The following is a 15,639-nucleotide window of genomic DNA, read 5'->3' as shown; positions in this document are numbered from 1 at the left end:
ATGATAGAAACCGATCCTCGGAAGCTTGTTTCCAGTCCAGGGAAGACATGGCTTGGCAGTTCGGGCTGGACTGTTCCCTTGAGGCACAGGGTCAAACTGATTTGCATATAGCCATGTCTGAACTGGGGTGGCAGAGTGGGCTAAAGAACGGTGATGGATTAAACCCAGATCTTTTGACTGGGTGTGAGTGTTTGATTGATTCAGATGCTCCGTCCATCACCATCCCCTTTTGTACCGCTTTTGGCCGCCATAAGTGTGGCAGGGTATGCTCAGACGTGAGTCCCTTGCTCACTTTGCCACTGGATTCAAGCAAGCCGGGCTGAAGACGGCTGGAATGCCAGACACTGGTCCTCGGTAGCTTGTTTCCGGTCCAGGGAAGACATGGCTTGGCAGTTCGGCTGGACTGTTCCCATGAGGCACAGGGTCAGACTGATTTGCATATAGCCATGTCTGAACTGGGGTAGCAGAGTGGGCTAAAGAACGGTGATGGATTAAACCCAGATCTTTTGACTGGGTGTGAGTGTTTGATTGATTCAGATGCTCCGTCCATCACCACCCCCTTTTGTACTGCTTTTGGCCGCCATAAGTGTGGTTGGGTATGCTCGGACGTGAGTCCCTTGCTCACTTTGCCAGTGGATTCAAGCAAGGCAGACTGAAGACGACTGGAATGCCAGAAACCAGTACTCGGAAGCTTGTTTCCGGTCCAGGGAAGACATGGCTTGGCAGTTCGGGCTGGATTGTTCCCATGAGGCACAGGGTCAGACTGATTTGCATATAGCCATGTCTGAACTGGGGTGGCAGAGTGGGCTAAAGAACGGTGATGGATTAAACCCAGATCTTTTGACTGGGTGTGAGTGTTTGATTGATTCAGATGCTCCGTCCATCACCACCGCCTTTTTTACCGCTTTTGGTCGCCATAAGTGTGGAAGGTTATGCTCAGACGTGAGTCCCTTGCTCACTTTGCCACTGGATTCAAGCAAGCCGGGCTGAAGACGGCTGGAATGCCAGAAACCGGTCCTCAAAAGCTTGTTTCCGGTCAAGGGAAGACATGGCTTGGCAGTTCGGGCTGGACTGTTCCCATGAGGCACAGGGTCAGACTGATTTGCATATAGCCATGTCTGAACTGGGGTGGCAGAGTGGGCTAAAGAACGGTGATGGATTAAACCCAGATCTTTTGACTGGGTGTGAGTGTTTGATTGATTCAGATGCTCCTTCCATCACCACCCCCTTTTGTACTGCTTTTGGCCACCATAAGCGTGGCAGGGTATGCTCAGACGTGAGTCCCTTTCTCACTTTACCACTGGATTCAAGCAAGCCGGGCTGAAGACGGCTGGAATGCCAGAAACCGGTCCTCGGAAGCTTGTTTCCGGTCCAGGGAAGACATGGCTTGGCAGTTTGGGCTGGACTGTTCCCATGAGGCACAGGGTCAGACTGATTTGCATATTGCCATGTCTGAACTGGGGTGGCAGAGTGGGCTAAAGAACGGTGATGGATTAAACACAGATCTTTTGACTGGGTGTGAGTGTTTGATTGATTCAGATGCTCCGTCCATCACCAACCCTTTTTGTACCACTTTCGGCCGCCATAAGTGTGGCAGGGTATGCTCAGACGTGAGTCCCTTGATTACTTTGCCACTGGATTCAAGTAAGCTGGGTTGAAGACGGCTGGAATGCCAGAAACCGGTCCTCGGAAGCTTGTTTCCGGTCCAGGGAAGACATGGCTTGGCAGTTCACGCTGGGCTGTTCCCATGAGGCACAGGGTCAGACTGATTTGCATATAGCCATGTCTGAACTGGGGTGGCAGAGTGGGCTAAAGAACTTTGATGGATTAAACCCTGATCTTTTGACTGGGTGTGAGTGTTTGATTTAGTCAGATGCTCCGTCCATCACCACTCCCTTTTGTACCGCTTTTGGCCGCCATAAGTGTGGCAGGGTATGCTCAGACTTGAGTCCCTTGCTCACTTTGCCTCTGGATTCAAGCAAGCTGGGCTGGACGGCTGGAATGCCAGAAACCGGTCCTCGGAAGCTTGGTTTTGATCCAGGGAAGACATGGCTTGGCAGTTCGGACTGAACTGTTCCCATGAGGCCAGGGTCAGACTGATTTGCATATAGCCATGTCTGAACTGGGGTGGCAGAGTGGGCTAAAGAACGGAGATGGATTAAACCCAGATCTTTTGACTGGGTGTGAGTGTTCGATTGATTCAGATGCTCCGTCCATCACCACCCCCTTTTGTACTGCTTTTGTCCACCATAAGTGTGGCAGGGTATGTTCAAACGTGAGTCCCTTGCTCACTTTGCTACTGGATTCAAGCAAGCCAGGCTGAAGACGGCTGGAATGCCAGAAACCGGTCCTTGGAAGCTTGTTTCCGGTCCTGGGAAGACATGGCTTGGCAGTTTCGGGCTGGACTGTTCCCATAAGGCAAAGGGTCAGACTGATTTGCTTATAGCCATGTCTGAACTGGGGTGGCAGAGTGGGCTAAAGAACGGTGATGGATTAAACCCAGATCTTTTGACTGGGTGTGAGTGTTTGATTGACTCAGATGCTCTGTCCATCACCACCCCCTTTTGTACTGCTTTTGGCCGCCATAAGTGTGGCAGGGTATGCTCAGACGTGAGTCCCTTGCTCACTTTGCCACTGGATTCAAGCAAGCCGGGCTGAAGACAGCTGGCATGCAAGAATCCGGTCCTCAGAAGCTTGTTTCCGGTCCAGGAAAGACATGGCTTGGCAGTTCGGGCTGGACTGTTCCCATGAGGCACAGGTCAGACTGATTTGCATATAGCCTTGTCTGCACTGGAGTGGCAGAGTGGGCTAAAGAACGGTGATGGATTAAACCCAGATCTTTTGACTGGGTGTGAGTGTTTGATTGATTCAGATGCTCCGTCCATCACCACCCCCTTTTGTACCGCTTTTGGCCGCCATAAGTGTGGCAGGGTATGCTCAGACGTGAGTCCCTTGATTACTTTGCCACTGGATTCAAGCAAGCTGAGTTGAAGACGGCTGGAATGATAGAAACCGATCCTCGGAAGCTTGTTTCCAGTCCAGGGAAGACATGGCTTGGCAGTTAGGGCTGGACTGTTCCCATGAGGCACAGGGTCAGACTGATTTGCATATAGCCATGTCTGAACTGGGGTGGCAGAGTGGGCTAAAGAACTTTGATGGATTAAACCCACATCTTTTGACTGGGTGTGAGTGTTTGATTGATTCAGATGCTCCGTCCATCACCACTCCCTTTTGTACCACTTTTGGCCGCCATAAGTGTGGCAGGGTATGCTCAGACGTGAGTCCCTTGCTCACTTTGCCACTGGATTCAAGCAAGCCGGGCTGAAGACGGCTGGAATGCCAGAAACCGGTCCTCGGAAGCTTGTTTCCGGTCCAGGGAAGACATGGCTTGGCAGTTCGGGCTGGACTGTTCCTATAAGGAAAAGGGTCAGACTGATTTGCATATAGCCATGTCTGAACTGGGGTGGCAGAGTGGGCTAAAGAACGGTGATGGATTAAACCCAGATCTTTTGACTGGGTGTGAGTGTTTGATTGATTCAGATGCTCTTTCCATCACCACCCCCTTTTGTACCGCTTTTGGCCGCCATAAGTGTGGCAGGGTATGCTCAGACATGAGTCCCTTGCTCACTTTGCCACTGGATTCAAGCAAGCCGGGCTGAAGACGGCTGGAATGCCAGAAACCTGGTCCTCAGAAGCTTGTTTCCGGTCCAGGGACGACATGGCTTGGCAGTTCGGGCTGGACAGTTCCCATGAGGCACAGGGTCAGACTGATTTGCATATAGCCATGTCTGAACTGGGGTTGCAGAGTGGGCTAAAGAACAGTGATGGATTAAACCCAGATCTTTTCACTGGGTGTGATTGTTTGATTGATTCAGATGCTCCGTCCATCACCACCCCCTTTTGTACCGCTTTTGGCCGCCATAAGTGTGGCAGGGTATGCTCAGACGTGAGTCCCTTGCTCATTTTGCCACTGGATTCAAGCAAGCTGGGCTAAAGACGGCTGGAATGCCAGAAACCGGTCCTCGGAAGCTTGTTTCCGGTCCAGGGAAGACATGGCTAGGCAGTTCGGGCTGGACTGTTCCCATGAGGCACAGGGTCAGACTGATTTGCATGTAGCCATGTCTGGACTGGGGTGGCAGAGTGGGCTAAAGAACAGTGATGGATTAAACCCAGATCTTTTGACTGGGTGTGAGTGTTTGATTGATTCAGATGCTCCGTCCATCACCACCCCCTTTTGTACCACTTTTGGCCGCCATAAGTGTGGCAGGGTATGCTCAGACGTGAGTGCCTTGCTCACTTTGCCACTGGATTCAAGCAAGCCGGGCTGAAGACGGCTGGAATGCCAGAAACCGGTCCTCGGAAGCTTGTTTCCGGTCCAGGGAAGACATGGCTTGGCAGTTCGGGCTGGACTGTTCCCATGAGGCACAGGGTCAGACTGATTTGCATATAGCCTTGTCTGAACTGGGGTGGCAGAGTGGGCTAAAGAACGGTGATGGATTAAACCCAGATCTTTTGACTGGGTGTGAGTGTTTGATTGATTCAGATGCTCCGTCCATCACCACCCCCTTTTGTACAGCTCAGGGCCAGCACAGCATCTCTCAATGCCACCACAGCATCACTCAGGGCCACCACATCATCACTCAGGGCCACCACAGCAACACTCAGTGCCACCACAGCATCACTCAGCAAAACTACAGCATCACTCAGCACTACCAAAGCATCACTCTTAGCCAACACAGCATCACTCAACATCAACACAGCATCACTCAGAACCAACACAGCATCACTCAGCACCACCACAGCATCACTCAGGGCCAACACAATTGCACTCAGCACTACCACAGCATCACTCAGCACCACCACAGCATCACCCAGCATCACCACAACATCACTCAACACCACATCAGTATCACTCAGCATCGCCTTTGCAATATTACACGACCACATCATCATCACTCAGCAAGACCTAAGTATCATTCAGCATCACCTCAGCATCGTCTCAGCACCAGTCACCACCACCACCACCACCACTACCACCTAAACATCACTCAACACCACCGCAGCCTGTTCTCGGAATCTGCCATCTGTTGATTCTCCCCTAGCGTCAGGCCACTGCTAGTGTTATAATTTAGGTACGAGTTCACAACCTTCAACCTCTAATTGTTTATGCCCCCTCAAAAAAAACTTTACCAAACAACTATTATACTATTATATTAGGGAAAAACAAGTTTCCAGCATTGCAAGAACAAAAGAAAAATGAGGAATTTTGTACTTACCCATAATTAAAGCCAAATTAAGGCACTGCTCTGTGGTTCCTTTGCCTTTCCTGAACCCATACTGGGAATCCACGATAATACCTGATAACTCGGCCCATGTTTCCAGGCGTGCCAGTATCACCCTACCCATCAACTTACAAGACACATCTATTAACGATATTGGTCTGTAACAGCACGGATCACCTTTATCACCCTTTTTAAATAGTGGTACGACTACCGCCTCTTGCCAGGAAGTCAGAATACGCCCTACCACAACTGCTCTAAATAGATTTATTAAGAGTGGTACCCACACCTCAACGTTGTATTTTAAAAGATCTAAAAGGACTGCATCAGGCCCTGGGGCCTTTACTGTGGTGCCCTTCCTTAAAGCGGCCTCTACCTCTGGGAGAGTGAGTGAAAGGCTAAGCGTTAGGGCTGACTCCAAATTGAAATCACTAGCCCCCTCATTAGCAGTTGACAGCATCACCCCTTTTGGATAAAAAATTCTTCCATAATGTGCTTCCCAGGTATTCCCTGGTATATGCACCAACATGTTGCCCTTTTCTTCACTCTTTAGGAATGGGTGGTTTATTACCTCCCAAAAAAACCTGCTATCCCTCAGTTCTGACGCTTTTCCTAAATCATCCCATGCCTTTTTCCTTAAGTCTGATTTTCGCCTATTGATAACATCTCTGTACGTTTTCCGTGACTTTCTAACCAGCACCCTATCCTGCGGTACTTGATGTAGTGCCTTCGTTAATCTAGATTGTGCTGCGGAACATTCAGCATCAAACCATTTGCATCCATTTTCTTCCCCTCCCCCACAGTTTTTAAAAGGTGGGATGCCACATTGCCTAGAAGAGCCTCAAAGTTCTTAATTATTACATCTGGCTCAGTGGTGGGGGTTAAGCAAGCATCTATCCTTACCTTATTTGCTTTAAAAATCTCCACCTCCAATTGCCTTGCGTCGACCTTATCCCACTTTAAGGTGACCCCTTGATTCTGGATATATTTTATTGGCTGTTCCGGGGTCTGGACTCTTTCAAGAACAGGGCTCAAAACTTAAGATTAAGGGGTTATGGTCGCTAGCAGGGTTCACTTCAATATGAAAACCATTAACAAGATGAGTGTACCTGCTAGAGACCATAGCTAAATCAATTACGCTCATCTGGCCCCCTGTACCTTGAAAGGTGGCTATACCCAATGGTCTAGAGAAACTAGGCATGTCCAGGACACAAAGTTCTTTAATCATAATGATATTATTCAAAGCATCCCCTTGTTTTGAGTGCTTGAAACGTGCCAAAGGGTGATCACTTAAGTCTACCAAGCCACAGACTCTAGTTCCGCTAAATTTGCCCAAGGCACGATTAAAATAACTTACCCACATGATAAAAAGAGGAAATACAATATTAGTCACCTTAACAATCTCATCCTGTAACTTTTCAATGACCGATGTGGCATGGGCATCAAATATATTGTAGTACCAATTAATTAGAAGCAAAGGCACTGGAAATAAGTCCTTGATCATAAGGATTTGGTACCAGGGAGATTCCACCATTGTAACAGCTTTTATCATGTTATACTTCACAGAGATAGCTGTCATAAGGCCACCCTTAGCTCTTCCAGCATATGAGGGCTCAGCGTGAACATTAAACATTTGATATCCGTCCAAGCTATGGTCCCCTCTACTCCAGGTTTCTTGGAGGCAAATTATATCAAAGGATTCAATTAATTTTAACCACACCGGATCCTCTAGCCTCCGAGAAAAAACAGCTATGTTCCATGAGATCAGGCGGAAAGGGCAACCCTCAGCCAGACTATCTACTTCCCCCAGGAATATTGTTACTTTCGGCTGGGTCACATCACTCTCACCCTGAATTGCTACTACAGGACTAATTTCTGGATCCAAGGGTGCCAATTCTACCTGTCTGGTGTTATCTCTCCCACCCTGATTCACTGCTATATGAGTATTTTCTAGGCCCAAAGGTACCATTGCTATTTGTTCGGCCTCATCTCTCCCTCCCTTGGCCGCTACTATGGGAACAATCAACGGATTAGAACATAACTTTATATTACTAACCATCTCTACCCAAATTCCAACTGCTTCATCTGGGTTTTGCCTCATTGGGCTGACAGCCATATCCCTATCCGTATCTTCAACCCCTCTATTAGAGACGCAGGCATTCCGGAGTCAATCCACCCCCTCCAGTCCCATGAGTGGGTCAAACCTATTTCTTAGTGGTAGATACTGTGCTACCCAATCCAATCTGTTTTCACCAAAAGGTCTACCCCTGCCAACGTTCTCTGATAGACGTGGCAAACCAGGATTCACATAGGGGTAGAAATAATGTAGGCCTTGCGATTCAATGTCACCTGATCTGCCAAACCTTGGTTCCCTACGTATATAGTCTACAACCCATGGGTCTCTAAGGTTAACAATTATACAATCTCCCTCGAGATCCTTAGTACTATGGCCCAACCAGGCCACTCTCCTCACACCTAAGATCTCCGAATTTGAACCCAGGGGTAATCTCCTATTCTTACTGAGCCAAAAAATGACTTTGTTCTTAAGTTCCCTATCTGATTCTTGGGATTCTGGCCTAATTTGTGGTACCTCTGTTAAGATACTAGTGAAAGGCATAGATTCCGGGGGGAGATTTACACATGGGAGCCTCTTTCTTGACACTTCTTTACCCTGGGGTGCATTACTCAAAGGCTGTTTGACCACTTGTTTTGGATTTGGAACCTGTTTAGAGGCAACCACCATGTCTACCTCAGTGCCTTGGGCCTTTCTAATTGCTACACCTTTTTCCCCTGTGGCTGATTGAGTATTCTGAGCCACAGGAGTTGCATTTGTCACAGAATGAGCAGCTTTAGGAGGCTTAACATTTCCTGAGGATATAGTGGAAGGGGCTCTGACATCTTTGCTTTTTATACTCTTAATTAGCGCATCGAATTTTGAAGTGTTCCCTTTTACCACTAGCTCTAACTGATCTAATGTTTCTTTAATTTGTTTCGTTCGATTGAAAAGGGGCAATATTAATGACCTTACTAGTGTTTCCATTTTAGCAAGAAGATCCTCATTAGGATTCTGTTGAATCAGAGGTAGAACAGTATTAGTTAATACATCATTTGAGATAGGAGACTGGACTACAACCTGTGGAGCATCGCTAGGGTTTTGAGTTTTTGTCAGTCTCGTGCCACTGCCCTTCCTCTGGCCTCCCCCTCTCTTCTTTTTTTCAAGCTGAGAAGTTACAATACAATTCTTATTTACTCCCGTCATCACCTGATCTTGTTCTGTCCGGGGGGCAGGAGGTGGTGGTATTGGTGTGGAGGTTCTGCAGCTCAAGCCGCTGGAAAGAGAACTAAGTGAGGTTGAACTCAACATAGAGCCAGTAACTGAACCACCCGGCCCCTCCTCCAGTGAACAAGGGATTGGACTAGTGGCTACCAGAAGGACTGGGTCATTACAATGGGCCGTGTTACAGCAGACCCGATCACACCCAGAGAAGACCGCTTGCCCGTTAAAATGTCAATCGACAAACGCTTTTCTGTAAGAGCTATTTCCTTCTCTAAAATTCCGGTAGCCCGTTTAAAAAACTGATCCAATGTGCCCGTAACCGTTCCAGCATTTGTATTCAGAGTAACCAATCTGCTTTTTCCTGAACGTAAGGCCATAATAACAGGTCAACAGGTATCAATGAACACTTATAATGGGCAGAAACTCTAAATACATATAAAATATAATAACACAGTGTAGGAATGAAACATGGAATCAAATGGAGTGGCCCATGATCGTCCTCGGACGGCCTCAGTTGGCCCCCCATTTGCCAGGGCTTAGCCCGGCTGGTCCCGCGCGCGTCCCGCGATGCATGATGGTGGCGTGATTAAATACACAAAAGAAGGTGGGGAGAGCACAGGTAGAGGCACCAGCTGTGGGTCTTACAAACAATGCTGGTCCTCGCAGTCCCGGCCTCCCGCAGTAGGCGTCCCTCCAGTCAGGGTCCTAAGCACGCCGAAAGTCCAACAAGTGCTGCGGGCAGAGCAGTAGGATTTGCCAAGGGTCAGATGAAGGCAGCAATCATGGTAATGGGCAGAGTCTGCTGCGAGCGGCTCCCGCGGAGCGGGGGCCGCGAGCAGTTAAGTGCTGGTGGAAGAAGGCGGGGAGAGCACGGGAAGAGGCACCAGCTGTGGGTCTTACAAAAATGCTGGTCCTCGCAGTACCGGCCTCCCGCAGTAATCGTCCCTCCAGTCAGGGTCCTAAGCACGCCGAAAGTCCAACAAGTGCTGCGGGCAGAGCAGTAGGATTCACCAAGAAGGCAGCGATCAAGGTAATGGGCAGAGTCTGCTGCGAGCGGCACCCCTATATCTTTAGTTGGTGGTGCATGGACCAACTTACACAGGCTGCTATGGCAGGCCTGTAGGTCCATTTTGCATGGCCTCTCATGGGTGGCATAATACATGCTTCAGCCCATGGGAGGCCTGTGGGGTACCTATTTCCTGGGTACATGGGACCCATATACTAGGGTCTGGCAAGGGTACCCGAGTATGCAACCTGGAGTGTATCTAAGTACATGGCACAACAGTTTAAATAGAAAGCAGATAGACTGGGGTCCTGATTAGCAGGATCCCAATAAGACTAGTCAAAAACAGCAATACATTCAGCAAAAAGTGGGAGTAACCATAAGAAGTAGATCCTACTTTCCTACTCTTGTCAACACTGTGCTTTGAATCTCTATGTAATGGCCCACTTAACTGTTTGAATACTCCAAAAGCTGAAATGAAATCCCGCTCTAGAGTGCATAGGGCAAATGAATGGCTTTCACATTACTGTAAACAAAACCATGGTAGCCTTATATCTGCGCCTTCCCCCTACCCTTGCAGAAGCTAACTCGTAACTAGTCTCTGTGACAAATATCCGTCACCGATATGTAGTAGTGTGATTCAGATTAAGTCTCATCCCTTGCATGCTGAGCTTTCCTGCAGTGACTTATTCAATTACTGAATTGCCAGATGGCATTTCCCCTCAATCTAATCTTCATTTAATATTTTTCTGTAAATTCTATTTCTATGAATGGAAAAAGTATATACGCCCCTTGTTCCTGAAATATAACTTTGTACAATGTCGCACAGCCTTGTTTTTTCTCCAAAGGCTCCCTGATCCTCATATACATTTTTCTCTTACATCCTATTCATGTATGGTTCATCAAATAGGAGATTGATCGGCTTACAATTTGCACTTTAATTGACCGTTGTACTGTCTTGCACTTTATATCATATACTGGATGAATTAAGCTTGTTTTTAATGGAGTATTTCTATTTAGCCTCAGCTTTCTAGCTGGTTTTATCTGCTTTCATCTGGTTTTAGCAAATAGTAGACTGATTAGCTTATTATCTGCACTTTAACTTGCTTTGGTACTTTCTTGCACGTTTTATTATATATTGGATGAATACAGAATATTTTAAAATAGTGTTTTAGCCAAAAACGTAAAGATGGTTTCTATCTGTGTTTGTCTATTTAATTGTGTTGGAATGTAACAAATCACTGAATATGTATTTTATGATCTATTGTACTTATATGATCTTATTGTCCAAGTTTGAAAAAAGTTATTTAAAGTAAAGTAAAGTAAAAGTGTCAGAAGTGCCCTCTGATTCTACTGACCCTGGTACTCTGAATCCCCCCTATTCTGAATCCGATGCTGCATTTCTCAGAGTGGGAATGTCTCTTTTTTTCCCCAGCTCTTGAAATTGAAAATAGCAGTATAGGTACCCAATACCAGAGTATTTGCCCCTGAGAAATCCCAGTACTCTCCACTTAAAAGTATTGCACCTCTGCTGAGAAGTGGCGGTACTCTATCACTCAAAATAAAGATGCGCAGGCACTGACTACCTGACAGTACCGTCCCAATTAAAGCACTGTTTTTTCTCACTGATGTGTTTGGATACCTTCCACTTGCAGTTGTGCTGGGTTGAGGACTGGCATCTTTTTTGCCTGTGAAACACCGAGGATTGCAGGGGCTCCAGCGGACGTTCTTCATCCGCCTGCAGCGAGCACAGCTATTGACTGCTTTAGGCTCCTATTCACGTTGTGTGGCTTCGTGCAGCTGGGCTACTATTACAAGGCTTGATGCCTGTAATAAACTGGTTGCAGGTGACTAGTGAAGGTGTTTTCTTTTTATACCCTTATTCTGTCAAAACATGTTTGTGATAAGAAAGTAAGACGCCGTTTCAGATGTGGGTTAGTTGTTTCTCATGCCATATTACCCCTGCTATTACCCCATTTCCATTTGTGGTTTCTTCCCTATGACACAGGATTCTTTCAATTTGTTGACTAATGACCTGGGACTGGCCCAGCGCCTGGGCATTTGTTTTGGGGTGAAGCTGGTCCGAGGTGCGTACATGGACAAAGAACGCAAGTTGGCCAAGGAGAGAAGTTGTCCAGACCCCATCAATCCAGACTGGGAGGCCACTAATAGCAGGTGAGGCGAGCGCTGAAGTGACAGAATTCTGCAATGGGACATGTGATAGTCCTGCGTGTGTGTCAGTGAGTGACATGCACGGTTCGGGTCATACAGGATGCAGACTGATTGTCCTCTTTCTGAATAGACACCAGGCAAGTTTCCCTAGTTCTACTCCATATCCAAGAGGTAGTGTGGAAGATCCACAAAGAAAATGCACACATTTATTGTTCACTGTTGAGACAATAAGGTCACCTAGATGGTATACAGGTATGTACCTTTCTCAAGATCTTTTTCTGTTTCAGAAAGAAGTATGGACTACTGGTCCCATTAGGGGAAAAGTCGAAATCCCCCCTCACCTGGCCCCACCGCTCTTACCTGAAGCTGCCGCAGCTGGGAAAGGTGCTGCTTCAACATGGCACTGTAAACTTTGTACTATCGTGCACAGTGTGCGTCAATTGCATGTGTACATTGTATATGTATGGCACATACACAATAGTGATATTGTGGGTGTTAGAAATTGGGGTCTCTATTTGGCAATGGCTGGCGCCAATGTCCAAATAGGGACCCTTCTTCCTAAGTTAGGACAAGTGGGCTACCCCCTTTGACAACCCCTGCTCAACCCTGTGGTAACGTAGAACGAGCAGTTAGGCATATCTCAGAGGCAGTGTGTGAAGCATTTCAGACTATGCACAATAAGGCAGTAACGACACCACAAAAGGACACAACTCAGATAGGTATAGAAAAATAATATCTTTATCTAAGGTTTAACTCAAGACTCTCAAAGAGTTTCAACAAACTACAATGCACGTAAACCAATAGGGACTAAAAAAGGCAATAACATATTCACCAGAATGTGACACTGACTGAGTTCAAGGCCGGGGTCTAAGCGACCAGGTGCGCACCAGATACCTGCAGTTGAAAGGGGACACAGCACGCAGCTTCTCAAAAAGCGGAGACAGTGACAGGCGGACTCCCAGCAACCACAAGTCTTGGCTGCAGGGGTCCGCAGCGTGCACCCACAATGATTCGGGCACTTGGGAAAAGGCGGTCTCTCAGTGGCAGCAGCACGCATCTGTGATGGCCTGGGCTGGTGGTGGCGATGACTCTCGTCTTGTAGCTCTGTGGTGGGCTCACAGCGGCAGCAGCTGTCTCTTAGTTGCAGCGGCCCACATGACGATAGCGGCAATCCTCAACTCTAGTGAACAAGATGCGGACACCCAGCGGCAGCAGCTCTCTCTTAGCTGTGGCGACCCACAGGACAAATCACAATGATGCAAAGTTGGGAAAAGTGCGGGCACTCAGCGGCAGCAGCTCTCTCTTAGCTGCGTGGCCCACAGGATGGATCCCAACGATGCAAAGTTGGCAAAGGTGTGGCCACAGAACAGCAGCAGCTCTCTCTTAGCTGCGGCGTCCCACAGGACGAGTCATGATGATGCAAAGTTGGCACAGGTGTGCGCACTCAATGGCAGCAGCTCTCTCTTAGCTATGGCGGTCCACAGGACGATTCACGATGATGCAAAGTTGGCAAAGGTGAGGGCACTCAATGGCAGCAGCTCTCTCTCAGCTGCGGCGGCCCACAGGACGAATCACGATGATGCAAAATTGGCAAAGGTGCGGGCACTCAACGGCAGCAGCTCTCTCTTAGCTGCGGTGGCCCACAGGATGAATCACAATGATGCAAAGTTGGCAAAGGTGCTGGCACTCAACGGCAGTAGCTCTCTCTTTGCTGCGGCAGCCCACAGGACAAATCACGATGATGCAAAATTGGCAAAGGTGCTGGCACTCAGCGGCAGCAACTCTCTCTTAGCTGAGGCAGCCCACGGGATGAAGGGTGATCTCGACCAGGCTGGCACAACGGTGGGCACTCAGCAGCTACAGTTCTCTCTTAGCTGCAGCAGCCCACACAGATTCAGCAAAGGTTCCGAAGGTTCGAATTCAGGCGGGCTCTCAGCGGCGGTAGCTCTCTCTTAGCTGCAGCGGCCCACACAGACCCCGTGAGGGTTTCGAAGGTTCAAATTCGGGCGTGGTCTCAGCGGCGGCAGCTCTCTGTTAGCTGCAGCTGCCACCGCAGATTCAGCCAAAGTTTTCAGTCCGCGTTCCTCACAGTAGAACTAGAGACTCCGGATCACTCGACTGAGGCCTCACCTGCAAGCAGAATCCCTCGCACAGGAATTCCGACGGCTGACGGGGTGAAGTCTAATGTCCCTGAGACTTTAGCAGGAGGCGCTCTCAATTCAGGCCCTCGGTTACTTTCTCCAGCAAGCTTGGTGTAAGTTTCAAAGTCCTTTCCTCTGTTCACTCGGACAGAGTTTCGTCTTGGCATCCAGAAGGAACACACTTGAACAAAGTTCCAGCGCAGCATTTTATACCTAAAAAGTATTTGTTCTCTAAAGTCACAAATCACTCAATCCAGTCAGAACCAGTTCAGTGGGGTCGGGCGCAATTGGTTTACAAGGCGACATCCTGCCCTTTCAGAATAAGTAGGTCTACTATCAGATGCCCTATGGGAGGTGGAGCCATCATTCACCTTGCCAGGCACGGTCTTACTCAGATCAAAGAGTCACCCCTCCCCATGCTCTGAATACCGATCTCTCTCTCCAGCCAGGTCTGACCCAGCTAGCCCTGCTGCTTTAAAACCAGATGCCAAAACACATACAAGCAAGTCCTACAAGAAAGCTTAGGCAAGAAAATACAGTGTTTTCAGAAGAGGCATTTTCAAACATGGGATATATAAATGGTCCTTACTAAAGGTGTACCTCATTGTCCTGAGGATAAACATATCAAACTCGAAGTTCCTATCAGGTTCCTGGGGTCAGATAGGATTATAGAAGGTAATCCTCAACCTGCCCATTCTGGCCTATGAGAACGGGTAGCTTCACAATAGTAACAGTGAAATGGAGGGTAACTCTCTATTTGAACATGCTACACAGATCTAGGCATTAAGGTTATCCTAATTAATATAGTCATCTTTACACAGGGAGCATTTGCGCTGTGGCACTAGGCAGCAGTGGCACGGCGCCCAGAGCATATAAATCCAGTCAACATAAAAGATAGGAAGTGAAAAGAGGAAGGGAGACCCACGCCAATGAGGCCAGGTCTAACAGTGGGCAAAGTGAGTATGTTTGGTGAGAGTGGCAGGATCCATTTTGGATTGCTCCTTTTTTAGTATGGTGCTAGATGGATGATGGATACAGTTTTCCCAATGCAGTGAAAGTGTATTGCTTGCATTCCTGAACCTAGAGTGTGAAGATACAGACATTGAGATGAGGGAGGATGGAAACAGGGTTGCCCTATGAAATTGTGAATATCTTTTATTGATGGATTGTTAATGTAGCATATTCTTTTGTTAAAGTTGGGGAAGTTTCTAAGCATTGTCTGCCCTGAAGACTGAAAACAACCAGGTGCATGGGTACCATACTTCAGTGTGCACACGTTTTGGAAAGTCCTACATGGAACCAGCATTATCACTACCGGCTGTGAGAGCCATCACCTTCTAAAAAAGCTGTGTCTGCACTATAGCCAGAAAAATACATTTCAAAGGAACTACCTCAAACGAGTTTGAGACCGTAAACAGTGTCTGAAAAAGAGGTATATAACTGGACCCAAATCACCCACTTTGTTCCTGTTCAAAGTTCTTCTGGACCAAAGAAGTTAGTCCTCCACATTTGCTCGAAGACCGGTGCTGCTGTCTGGATGACATCCAGTTTTGCAGAGGTGAGAGGAGATCACCTGGAGTCTGCGCAACTTGCTTGAGAAGCTGTGGGTCTTCCTGGTCTGCCTACTCAGAAAGGAAAGGAGAGTACCTGGCTCTGCCCAGATGTGTGGAACAACAAATAAATGCTGACTGTAGGTGATAGCATCGGTGGGACAAACATGTGTCATAAGGGGTCGTCTAGACTCTCAGATTGTGGACAGCATAATGA

General features: G+C 47.8%; 1 protein-coding gene across 1 annotated transcript in view; it reads left to right on the top strand.

The window, feature by feature from the left end:
- The window catches only part of PRODH2 (proline dehydrogenase 2), a 458,908-nt gene that overhangs the window by 268,353 nt on the left and 174,916 nt on the right, over positions 1-15,639 (top strand). Inside the window, exon 7 of the mRNA XM_086922192.1 lies at positions 11,568-11,734. Within this exon, the coding sequence (XP_086778318.1) occupies positions 11,568-11,734 (167 nt within the window). The remainder of the gene's footprint in view (positions 1-11,567; positions 11,735-15,639) is intronic.

This window comes from Lissotriton vulgaris, chromosome 5 (assembly GCF_964263255.1).
Source record: "Lissotriton vulgaris chromosome 5, aLisVul1.2, whole genome shotgun sequence".
NCBI classification, from domain to species: domain Eukaryota; kingdom Metazoa; phylum Chordata; class Amphibia; order Caudata; family Salamandridae; genus Lissotriton; species Lissotriton vulgaris.
Note: the sequence above shows the minus strand (reverse complement) of the source record. Positions and strands in the feature narration are given on the sequence as shown.